At 39.0% G+C, this 12816-nt stretch overlaps 2 protein-coding genes across 7 annotated transcripts in view; both read right to left on the bottom strand.

Annotated features, from left to right (window-relative positions):
- Positions 1-1650: 1650 nt before the first annotated feature.
- Positions 1651-6423, bottom strand: lpar2a (lysophosphatidic acid receptor 2a). Its single transcript, XM_061065674.1, has 4 exons — positions 6261-6423; positions 4825-5577; positions 4057-4319; positions 1651-3624 (listed from the first exon to the last, which is right to left on the bottom strand). Exons 2-4 carry the CDS (start codon positions 5573-5575, stop codon positions 3562-3564), a joined length of 1077 nt encoding a protein of 358 aa, XP_060921657.1. The 5' UTR covers positions 5576-5577; positions 6261-6423; the 3' UTR covers positions 1651-3561.
- Positions 6424-9037: 2614 nt separating this feature from the next.
- Positions 9038-12816, bottom strand: part of brd4 (bromodomain containing 4) — a 31621-nt gene continuing 27842 nt past the window's right edge. For all 6 annotated transcript variants that reach the window (XM_061027138.1, XM_061027134.1, XM_061027133.1 and 3 more), the window contains 2 exons: positions 11746-12025; positions 9038-11535 (listed from right to left, as the gene is read on the bottom strand). In XM_061027138.1, the coding sequence (XP_060883121.1) occupies positions 11467-11535; positions 11746-12025 (349 nt within the window). In that variant the 3' untranslated portion in view covers positions 9038-11466. The remainder of the gene's footprint in view (positions 11536-11745; positions 12026-12816) is intronic.

Genomic DNA, 12816 nt, shown 5'->3' with positions numbered 1-12816 from the left:
CCATGACTCCATTCCGACTGCGGCCTGAGTTGACTACCATCCTCTGTCCTCATTTCCACTATTCCCTCGCCTCTCAACTAGGCAGCCACACAAGGCTGTACTCTCTTTTCATAAAACACAGACCGTGCTGGAACACAGCACAGTCAAACAGTAGTCAAGAGATATTCTGCCTCCACCTCACTGCTCCACTTCAATGCAAGAAGCTTCCTAACTCAGAATAAAAGAGAGATGGAGCCTTTTGATGCTGAGACGGAAAGAAAACATCTTCATATCGAGTACATTTTGAGAACCACTGACCCAGCTGTGTAGATGATCATGATGTCTGTACATTATGTGTATATGCACGCTAACTTCACACAGTAATCACACAGCTTGTCATTTGCTGTTGGCCTCTGCACTCAACCCTTTGCTTTGGAAAACTGTGTGTGATTGCCTGTATCTTTTGAAGCCTTGGCATTTGATAGCCAAACTGTTGATACAGATCACCAGGGAGCTCTGCTCAACTTGCTCGTACCAAAGTGCTACCCCAGTGGTTGTCAACACATCTGTATCTCCAAGATCAGCCTTTCCCTTTTCAAAACAAGACCCTGTTTTATCTTCTAGTACTTCTAGCTATTTCATTCTGTTGGAGATTTGAAGAGTCGAGATATGCACAAATGTGCATACACACTCCTTTCATAACACACACACCCTCAACTTTTCAGTGATTTTCATAGTGAGCTGACATAAAAGATGTGTCAAGCACAAAGTTAGCATCCTCGTTATGAGTGTTTCTACCTATAAAAGGGTAGTAAAGGGGATCACTGTTCCAGATCAGACAGGACAGGTGATAATAGGGCTGGTGGAAAGAGGAAGAATAGGCAGAGAGGAGAATATCTTTGGTTGAGTGGCTGTAACAGTAGCCCTTTTTTGTTGTTAACCAATAGAGGGTGTTGGTAGATGGCTTGTAGACTTAACTTCTTGCTTTCTGTCCACTAGTTTATTTGATTGTAGGCTATTTTCTAATGCTGTTTCACCAAGAATGCACCAGCCACCACCAAAAATGAGCTCAATAAAGCATCCAAACAACTTGGGAAGAAAGATTGTGGGGCATCGATGTGTTACTGGGACAAACGTGATATGAATATAGAAACGTGACTGTCTTCCATGCATGTAGGACTTCTAGGCGTGATTTTATTGTTTTCATTTAACCTTCCGAGTTTTTAGCTTCGTTTCTATTCACAAAAAATAAAGGGTATAATTATTACAGTCAGACCAAAAAGGAAAAAGTGCATCATGTATTACTATGATGTGTGTGTCTCTGTGTGGGCGTGTGTACAGTGTTCTTAGGATGACCTAGTCAAACTGGCTGGTGCCCTGTGACCTTTCTAAACATTATAAGAGACTGGGTGCTTCCACCAGCCAATGACACACCAGGTTGGGTTCAACTGAGATCTCCTTCCCATCTTGAAACATTTAAGCTTGTGAGCCCGAGGCAACACACTACAACCTTCTGTTGTGTATCAAAACCAAAAATACCACGTTCAGCAATGTAATAATGCTACTCTATGTCTCTCCGAAGTTGGTGCACAGCCACATTTTCAGCTGAGGAGAGGAGGGAATTATATTTGTATCTGTGTCTCTGTGTGGTGTTGTCATGCCTCAAGTTGATTTGATTTTCGGGGGTTTTTGTTGTGGGGCTTCATGGGAGGGTGGGTGGAGTGAGGACTCATATCACACCTGCAATTTGATTTTGAACATGGGAAGTATGCTCTCCCCTTAATTCATCCTTTAATACCTTCTGGTAAAACCGTGACTTTTTTTTTTTTTTTTTTTTTTTTTTAGTTCTTTGGCCAATTGGGCAAGGGCTTCTCTCTCTCCTCTGTTACCAAAAAAAGAGGCAACACTGGGTGATGTAAAACTCTTGACTTGTATTTCAGACAAGCCTGCAACATTTTGGGGGATTTTCATTCTTTGGAACTATTTTATACATTAACTGTTATGTGAATAACAAAGCATTTTGATAGTAAGGTAAAGCCTTATGAAAATGTAAGTGTCAGTCCAAACTTTGTTGAACCATGTTACAGAACAAAACTTGAGCTTATACGCCGGTCATACGTGCTATCACACATCCAAGTACTTCTTTTGTTACTCATCGCAGTTCATACGAGTGTATCTTATGAATAACGTTATCACCACACCAAATTCTCATCCTTCCCTCTTTTCTACCTGTTGTAATGGATGTCACTGTACAGTTTGTGTAATGTTTCAGTATTTCTTTTTGTTTTCTTTTATAAACTTTGACGTTTGGTTGAGATGCCAGTTTTATTTGGCCTCTGTGTCACAGGATTCACGATTACTCTGTATCAACTTTGAATATTATTTAGGTCTTTTGTTACATAACCTGAAGGCAATGAAGGGTTTACAGGTGTAACGTTTGGTGCTGTGGAAAGATCAGTTAAGGTTCTTTTATGGACACTTGGTATGTTTTGATGTATAGATTTATGGATCCCCTTCCGTCACTATTTTTCAGACTTCCTCAGAAACACTCACTTTGGATATTTGTGCGTCCTAAATTTCTAAACCTTTTCAAACCGGCTCATAGTCAATGTAATGAGAAACGTCTATTCATGGTGAAAGTTAAATGTAAATGAGCTGAAGTGTAACTACATTTAAAACCTTACTTTAAACTCTTGACGCCCTGTAACAGCTTTAAGCTCATTCATATAAAACAGGTGATCTACACTCAGCGCCTTCATTCATGTCAACCCCCCTTCAAAAATATGTTCAAACATATGGATGCCTGAACACTGTGGTTGTCAAATGATTTAATGTGGTCTCCTTTCATTTTACAAAAAGTTTATTATGCTTAAACTCTTGGATTCTGCAAGTGACACATTTCCACAGCACCAAATAGATCCTTAAACCTTTCTGATTTCTTTTTTTTTATTAGTATATTTGTATCTCCCCTCTTTCCCTTGTATTTACCCCTCTCTCTACCTCTGTCTTTCCATTTCTCTTGTATATAACCCCCACTGTTTTCAGACTGGTGAGTCTGTATGAACTCCTTTTATACCTCAACTTTAGAATTGTTCTAGAAAGAGTCAAACAAAAGGAAGAATATGACAAATTGTAGTGTTCTTATTAGAAAATTAATAAAATGATTTAGTGTGATTTTTTTCAGTATTTGATTTCAGATTTTAGAAGTGTTTCATTTTTATAATTTGTCACAGATGCTCTTGTGATAGTCAAATGTAATAAAAGGAGAGATTGCACCATCTGATGATGAATACGTGAATCTGTCAGCCTCCCTGACACTGAGTACTATTTATCCACAATCTGCAAATCATGAATCCAGAGGTGCAATGAGTTGCAGCCTTTCAACAGATGCATCTTTATACATTTTGTATTCAATTTAGAAATGCAGACATGGAAGAGAGGTAGTTTGGCCAAAGTTCTCTCTGCACAGAAGAGCAAAAAGTCAACATTACACAATGAGAGATTACAGTAAAAAAAAAACAACAAGGATCTGTACATGTAGACCTGCAGATATCATGTCCCTGCCATCGTCCAACTGTCCTCTTAATTGTTTGTTTCCACACAGGCAGCTTGACCGTCTGACTTCTGCACACAGCCCAGAGTCTCCTGCAGACAAAACCATTCATTAGTGTGACATGATGTAAAGGACATTTAGGCTATTAAGTAAATAAGGACCCATGTATTACAATCACTAGTAACAAAATCCACATTTAGTAACTATATGCACCACAATAAGAACACAAGACTTGAGTAGGAATTTCTCTGTTCCAGTTTGAGCCACTGTACGGTGGCTGATAGTGTCAGAATAATTTAGCTAAATAAAAACCTGCATGACCAACAAAGAGGGAATGTAAGGAACAAAAACCCTACAGCAAGAGATAGTTTATCAAACATCAGAATACTGGTCTTTTCAGAGTCAGAGATCAGCCTGACTGAAGTGTCCAGTGAGTAAGGGTATAAACCATATAAACTCAAACATTTTACAGCTTGTTTGGTGTACTGAATGTCAATAGCCTGAAGGATAATGAAACTCTGTACCTCAGACAGTGGTGAAGCAATCTCCACAGGGGAGTGTTTCCTCTGCTGGCCAGCACTGCTGCGACACAGGCAGCAAAGGATCCACTCGAAGGTGCTTCGCATCTCGTCATCTCGCAGGGAATAGATGATCGGATTGACCAGAGAGTTGCACTCCGCTATCACCAAACAGAACTTCTCATAGGCATTGGCATGGCTGGCTTTACCCAGCAGCCCGTCCAGTAAGAGCGTCATAAGGCCAGGTGTCCAGCAGATTACAAAGGCGCCTGCAGACATGTCCCATTTGAATGAGTCAGAAAACAGTCAACAATAATTAACTTTAAATCTTAGACATAAGCAGGGATGTAACATGACACTTGTCTCAAAGTGCACCAAGGATGAGTAAGATTTGTACCTAGTCTGCTCAGGTGACTCATGTCCGTGAGTAAACATTGATATTAAGAAATCAAAGACTATAAAGATTAAGAAATTTCCACTTCACTGTGAAACACTTTAAATTCCAAACAAGCGTCTCACGAAGAAGGCCGACTGTAATCCGATGACAAAACACTGCTAAAGCTGCAAAACTGGATTGTGCAGAAGTGAGAGGACAAAGGTATCAAGCATCACAAATCAACAAAATGGTGTGTCTTGTATTTTTTTGATTTTTTTTTTACAGACCTGTGCTTTTTGGGGAGAGGGTGCTCAATGTATTTATTTTGAAGTTTACTAATAACAAACTAAATCAGACAAAAAACAGCAGAAGATGAACACATACAAACAACATCTCACCCAAAACCATGGAGATAGTTTTCATCAGGTTGACAACGGTCTGGCTGTGCCGGGCCTCTGAGGAGTGCTGAGATGTGTATCTGCTCTGATATCTCACATAGATGAAGATGCGGGTGTACACAGCCACCATGATAAAGAAAGTGAGCAGGTTGAGAACTGCCCAGAAAATGAGGAAGCGACGACTGTAGAGGGGAGCGACGGTGGAGCAGTCCTCCAGATCACACTCACAGTTCCAAACAGTCGAGGGCACCAGGCCCATGATGACACTCACGACCCAGATGCAGACTATCAGCAGCACCACACGCCGCTTGGTCATCGTGCTGTGTAGCTGCATGGTGATGATGGTCTGGTGGCGCTCCACTGCCACAGCTAGCAGGTTAGCCACAGAGGCTGTGAGGCTGATGTCAATCAAAGCCCCACGGATGTACCACTGCTCCTTTGTGAGCGTGCTGGTCCAGGGTCCAGTGTTCAGCATCAGGTTGGCGTAGGCGATGCCTGCAAACAGGTCTGCCGCAGCCATGTTGCCAAGGAGATAATAGATGGGGAAGTGGAAGCGGTGGTTCATGAAGATTGCTGCCATCACCATCAGGTTTGCCAGGACTACAATGAGACATACTGTCAAGCCCAGTCCAAGAACCACATAGTCCCGCGGTGTCCACACTGTGCTGATCTTCTTACCCACCAAGTTGTAGAAGAAGGTGACATTGTGGCTGTAGTCACAGGTATTCCACACGCCACTTTCTATGGCCATCACTGCAGATATATAACAAGACAAATGTTTAGATATGATGTTCCTGTTGTCTGAGGATAGTTTCATTCCCCGTAACTCAAATAAGTAACTTTAACTTGAATATCAGAATAACTTCAAAGTAATGATCAAACACTCCTTTTTCCTGTTATAAATATGCATTTAATTAACACAACATTATTAAGCTAATCTGTTGATTTTGAGAGTCATGACTTTTGCTGTCCCATAACAAGATACTCCTACATCCACCCACTGCTTCAGTGCTTTCAAGAGACCCTGAACAGATAAACATCAACAGTAGACAGTGAATACAACTTCTGACTTCAACCACAGCTTGTTTCAAATATGTAGGTGACAGCAATGTTACTGTCAGGGATCATTCCATAAAGCAGTCTGACCAGGTCATCAATTATGTTATCTTAAAATGCTGTAGGATATAGAAGTTGGAATCGTAATTTCAAAATGTGAAACCTTTAGATCCATCATTTAGTCCAACCAACCACCCAAAACTTTAAAATAAAAATAAAGTTAATCTACATCTAGAGCAGCAACATGAGAAATATAGGCCTAAAAGATGATCCATGTTAGTAAAAGTGAGTTTATAAACTTTCATTGAAACATGAGTTACTGATGACAGGATATTTTCAACACCAGAAACAGAAATCACAATGAATTAATTGAAACCTACCGGCGTCTTTAGGGTCTTCTCCATCCAGACAGCTCGGATTAAAAGTGTGAGTTAACAGCTTCTCATCTGTGCTACTCTCACTTCTGTGCTTCCATGCGACGGAACAGTTTCAACTCGACGCCTGTAAATCATTTTCACTCAGATCAGCTGCACTCGACGAGTCGACGGACAGGTAGCGGTGCTGCCTTTATCTACAGCCTGAAAAATCGGAAAATACATACACGCACACTCAGTCGCTTGATATTGATTGTGCCTTTTAAAGGGAGATTTGATTGGGATATTAAAATGTCGTGTTCAAAGTAACATTGTCGGTATTTAAAATGTCATCATAAGAAACTGCATTCGTTTAAATAACTTTTTGTAAGCGCACGTAGCCTATGACGTTCCTCCTGAAGACTCCTGAAGAGGTTAAAGACAGTATGCCAAAAGTAAAAAAGTCATTATCAAAAGTTTGGCCTCTTTAAATGTTTTCTCATTACACTTAGTAGGCTAATTTAAATGAATTACTTGAAAGCGGAAAAACATAAAAACCCAGACACACCCTGAATGAGATTGATTGAAAACAAAGGCCTAGGCCCAACCTATAGAAATACTGGCGGTGACCATTTTCAAGAGCTTTATTATGTATTCACTGTCAAAGATAAAATACAAGTTTTCTCTAATTTCGGAACCTGAAGACCGACGCTTTGTCCTCTTTTACCTCAAGTTTGATAGTACGTGTCATCAGTGTTACTAAGATACAAAACATAACTCTTTCTTCCCCTATTTCATTTTCAAAAGCAGTCAGTAGTATTTTAGTCTATCGAGTTGACTCGCGACTGCCCTCTGGTGGTCAAAGTGGGGTTCTGCATTACAACACTTAATTTAATCGATTGGTTTCATTAATACGGATGATGGTATTCATATGATTCTGTTGATGTTTTAGATAGAGTATAGTGAGCCTATTCTAAAAATCTAAGGGACTACAGATGAAAGCTAGCCTTTTGGCTAACCCCGGTATATTTACAGAAATGTTGATTAATATCCACTGTCCCTGTCGTTTAAAAATAAATAAATAAAATAAAAAATAGTTAAAATGTAAGTGTAATTACTCGAGCTTATTAACCGAGTTACTAGTTTCCACTGTATAAGCAATATAAATGCGGGATATGAGGCAGAGGTTACCTTTGTTGACGCCTTGGCCACCCACTTTTTCCAATATCTGTAATTTTGACTGTAAATATTTTAGGTTTTGAAGCCCTGTCGCCCTCTGGTGGTCAAGACTGGGGCTGCACTACTGAGTTTGTCAATTCTCCGACAATGCAGACGTAAAGCAAAACTAACTCTTCCGGTGATGACTCGAACTCAAGTCACCAATCTTTATAACAACAGAAACAAACATTGAAAAAATGTCATACAATTATTTTCAAAGAAATTATTTAAATAGTGATAAAAGATTTTGTGTTCATTTCTGTTACGCCTGAAGTATTTCCTGGGTTAGGCTGTATCACAGGCTAGCTAGCTGGTAGAGTCAAAAGACGATAGTTTTTACACAGGTGTTCAAAGCATTATATTTTCAATATCTAAGGAAAGTATGGCCTTATTCTAGTCTGTATCAAGTTTTTAGTTTTGATTCCGGTGCTCTGTAGAATCAGCAGTTCGTTTTTATTTATAAAATTTTAAAAAATATAGAATCATTGTGTTAAAACATTTTCATGTACGGTATTTAACCTAAAATGTAACATTTATCGAATATCATGATATAAAAAGAGTTTCTACATAAGCTTTGAGTCAATATTTTATTACATAATAACATAGTTAAGATTAAGCGGAAGCCGATACCTTGTCTTAATTTGAAAATCATTATCAAAAGAATTGGTGCGTTTCAAGCTTTGCATTTACGTTAACTTGACTAATTAAATATAATGCAGTTCAACCATTTGGCCACAAGAGGTCAGAAGGTCACCATAAACCTTAAAAGCTTAGTCTAAAACCTTAATATTTACAGTCTATGGTTAAAACCACAAACTAGTTTAAAATACTGATGATAATGGGTAAGTTTTCCCCTCCCTTTACATTTACTGTGCTATTTATTTAAACTTTTCTTTGTCGCTTTTGTTTGTCACGCTGAGAGTTTCTTATGAAAGATGTCGTCTTACCGTTCGGGAAACCTGCTAGCAGAGCTTGCAGAGCCAAAAGACAATCGTGATTTCTGCACCGTTACACTAATCACACGTGGTGGGTTTCAAAGTATTATTCCATTAATAAGAGTACAGCCTGGTTAAAGTGCATGTGATGGACAGTTGTATTATTCAGACTTTAACGCCGACTGAAAGACTGCTGCCCTGTAGTGAATTACTACTTTTAATTACTGGTGAAAATGTTTTGCACCACAATCATCACGTTTTTAATCCATAAAAATCGAACCAAAAATAACTACATAGTTATTATACATAACATACACGTTGAATGACATGATAGCCTATGACTTAGTGCATACATATTATGAAGTAAAATTCTATTATTTTATAAAGCAAACCTAAAAAACATTGCTGAAGGAGACCGAAACACTGCAAAGAATAACAAAAAAAAGTGAATAAAAGGTGCAGTGCACGTCATCACTTGCTAATAACACATTAAAGTTAGACATGTAACTGTGGTGCAAGCAGACAGTATACAACTGATCTGACAATAACAAAAATAAACACTCATTTAGTATATTGTAAATGGAGGCAAGTAAGATACACTTTTCAGGAGGCGTTTTACATAAAACAAGACAAAGGCAGCATTTAGTTTATTTTTTTATTTTCTATAAAACAGATGAGTTTATTCAATGATCATAACAGACTGAACCAGAGACCTCGATAGACCACTAACATACCAAACAATGATCGAGGAAAATGTTTCAACAAAACCCCCAAAACAGGACAAATTGAACACAAAATAAAATACCTGAATAAAGCAAACTCTGGGCTGAGCTGCGGGTCAGCACATTCTCTGTGGAACTCATGGCACATTATGTCCAACAGTTATTGTGAAAAGGGGGAAAAAAGGGCTAAAGAGGAATGAAGTTGTTTATTAACCCTTCCAAAACCAGTCTAATATTAAAAATTCTATACTCATATATATGGTGGACTTCATAGAAATTAAAAAGGTGACTTAAGCACAGAAACAAGTTCTCCTGAAGTACTGTTTATCTGTTTATTCTCTTCATCAATAGAATGCTTATCTACATCGGGGAACATGCCTCCCTGAACCACACACTTAAAAAAACTGAAACAAAACAAACACACGCAGTCACACAGCCTTCCAAATTTACAAAGTCACACTCACAGACCAGACTTAAACGCTAGTGTGGCAACGCTGAAACATATCTACCTAAAACCTGCTGATTGAACAAACAGAGAAAGAAGTTGTCAGGGGATTACACTCATAGAAGTCCAGCTAAAACTAAATTTAAAACCCGAATATTGTCAACGGGTAGAATATAAAATGCTGTTCTTTTCCTTTTTTTTTTAATTGTTTTTTCTTTTTACACAAACTCTTCCAAAAATCTCGCTCCCTGTTCAAATATCACACCAACCGTCCTGACTCACCCCTTTCTTTACTCCCTTCAAGTGTAATATAAGCCAACGAGAATTGCAATACAATACAGGCACTGGAGAAAAACACCAAGAGAGACGAGTGAAGAGGACGAGATGCATTCAGATTTCAACCCATCCCCGGTCGAAACATTGTCTCTAAAAACAGAATTATAACTCACATCCACTATTATCGAACAAGAACAAAGATAAAAATCAAACGTGTTTTTTCAACATTTTCCGCTTCATAACTTTTGAAATTGTTTGTTCTTATTTTATACTGTTGACAGTGTGCACTCAGTGGACTTGATGACGATTTGATGGGGAAAAGGAAACTGGAGCTCCGTTTGTCACGTTTTCAAAATCTGATTCGAGTAAAAACATAAAGGTTTTAAGTCTTGTATCTTATTGCCCCTAGTATCCCCATCCTGCCTTTGACACTCTGGTTAACTTGAGGGTTTTCATCAAATGTCAACAAGCAGAGTGCACAAAGGGGGAACACCAAGGGGCAGCCCGCCTACTCAAAACAAAACTAATTCAGTATTGAACACACCAATGATATGGACATTTCAAACATTATGTCTCAGAAGTTTAATACAATAAATGGTGCAACACTTTTAGTGAAGTCCTATTGAAACTAGAGCCCGGAAACAGCTGGACCTTTCCCTTCTTCGGCTAACAAGTTCCTGTTGTAGCTTTAAATTAAAAACACAAAGAAGGATGAAAACTTTGATTCTGTTTATGATAAATACTCGATTAAACTATGATAATGCATATATTCAGGGTTGGTTTTGTCATTAGCTACCTATCTTGTTTTAGGAAAAGTACTTTAGCATAAAAGAGAATGGGTTGTTTGGCATAGACATAGGTGGCGGAGTGTGTTGGTGTGAAGATTCAAAGACCTACAGAGGAAAAGAGAAAGATCCTAAATAAACAGTTATTGTAGTATAAGAAAATACTTCTTTACAGTAGATACTTGATGAAAAAAAGTTTCTGCACTGCTCCTTCTCCAGGCTGTAAATGTTATTGGTTTATCCATGTGTGCAGGCCACAGAACATAATGGTCTGTTTTAGAAACAAGTGTAAGGCAAATTGTACCTTCTCTACTGAGAAATATACATGATTTACAGTATGGAAGCTGACCACCCCCCACCCCGACCATGTCATGTGTTCATGTACAACCATAAAAACAAAACAGAACATAAAAAGACCAGTCTTCTTCACATCCTCAGACATCTGGCAGTTTTAAAACACCTCTGCGCAGTCTGTCAGTACATTATCAGAGCATTTTTATAGATATTGGGATGTCTTTACTCTTGTAAAATATTGTTGTGCCCACAAACACTAGAAGAAGCAAGTGTAAGAAAGGCAACTGTGCCAACAGGGGTCCTCTTTCTCCTGTCACGAGATATCAGGCAGGCAATGCCAAAATCCCAAGAAATGACATCCAAAACATTGAGATGATCCCCATGTGTCTTCAGTCCACTGGGGCAAGATGTGACATTTTGTACTCAGGGCCCGTCACATCCACATACAGTCAGTGTCTCTCTGTGGTTCATGGTCACCAAATCTCTATTCAGAGGAAGTTTACATAATCCAAGATTTTTTTTTTTTTTTTTGCAGTTACGTTTCAGTAGCTCTTCTCCTCAAAACAGGTTCTCCTCAAAGATAGCCATTAAGTCACTTTGGAAATTCATGTCAATAGTTGCTGCCCTCTGGAGAGAGAAGGAACAAAAAAAAAATCCTTGAATCATCATGTTCTAACATTTCGCATACAGCTATAAATAAACCTGAGAATGTGATTTAATTTAGCACATGTTTAAATTGAGATTTAAATCTATGGTGCATAGATGTGACTCTTGAGTTATTTGTAATCAAGTATGATGCCTGCTGCTGTTTAATATTTTCAAAGATCGTTATCTCACCGCTTCTTGCCTTCTCCTCTCCTGCTCTCTGCGACGTGCTTGTTCTCTCTGTTCATCTAGTGGGTTCTGAGCAGAGGGCTGAGGTGGTGTGGGAGGTTGAGGAGGTTGCTGAATGGGGGTCGGCTGGGGCTCCTGCTGCTGCTGCTGCTGCTGCTGCTGCTGCTGCTGCTGTTGTTGTTGTTGTTGTTGTGAAGGAGCTTGGATGTGCTGCTCCGGACGCCTGCGTGGCTCCTCATGCACCCTTCTGCTTGGCTCTATGACGTCATCATCATCTCTACCTCTGAAAAAAAAAAATAAAAAAATACATTCAGCACAAAAAGAGTTACACCATGTGAAGCCAAACAACTCGTAATGTTTTTGTTTTTATCTTCAGGTTTATAAACCATTTAGCTAACTTTGTCTGGTTCGTGCTGTCTGAAACAACACCTGCTGTGCTCAACAATACAGCCACTAGAGGGCATAATGCATCATCTTATCACCCAGGGTTTCTTTGGTCTGATTTTATTATTAGATATTTTTGTCTTTAATTCATAATGGGGGCGACTGTGGCTTAGTGGTATCGTAGGTTGTCTTTCAATTGGAATGTTGGCGGTTCAATCCCGACTGTTGCAGTCTACATGTTGAACTCTCCTTGACACTAAACCCCAGATTGCTCATGATGCCACAGCCAGCCGCACAAGAATGTGTAAGAATGGGATAAGTTAAAACAGACTGTAATTTTACAAAGCAAAGCAGCCTCCACCATCAGAGTGTGAACGTGGTGTGAAGGTGGCATGTAGTGTAAAAGCTCTTTGAGTGGTCAAAGACCAGAGCTATATAAGTACTGAGGCAGTGCTTTAAACCAGTTGAAGCTCTGAATCAATCTGTAAACAGATGAATGCAGCTTTAAATAAAAACACTGTCAACCACACAAAAATGAATATTTCTAATGAGTTATTATAATAGTTAGATGAACCCTTCTTGCTGGTAGAAGTGACAAGGCATGCGAGGGGTGTTGTAGTTTGCAAAGTTGAATCATAACAGAAACACACAATCTGGACAGCAATAGGCACAAACCAATAGTTATCTCAC

Source organism: Labrus mixtus, chromosome 20 (genome assembly GCF_963584025.1).
Source record: "Labrus mixtus chromosome 20, fLabMix1.1, whole genome shotgun sequence".
Taxonomy (NCBI): Eukaryota; Metazoa; Chordata; class Actinopteri; order Labriformes; family Labridae; genus Labrus; species Labrus mixtus.
The sequence above is the reverse complement of the archived record's forward strand: the minus strand, read 5'-3'. Positions and strand labels throughout refer to the sequence as shown.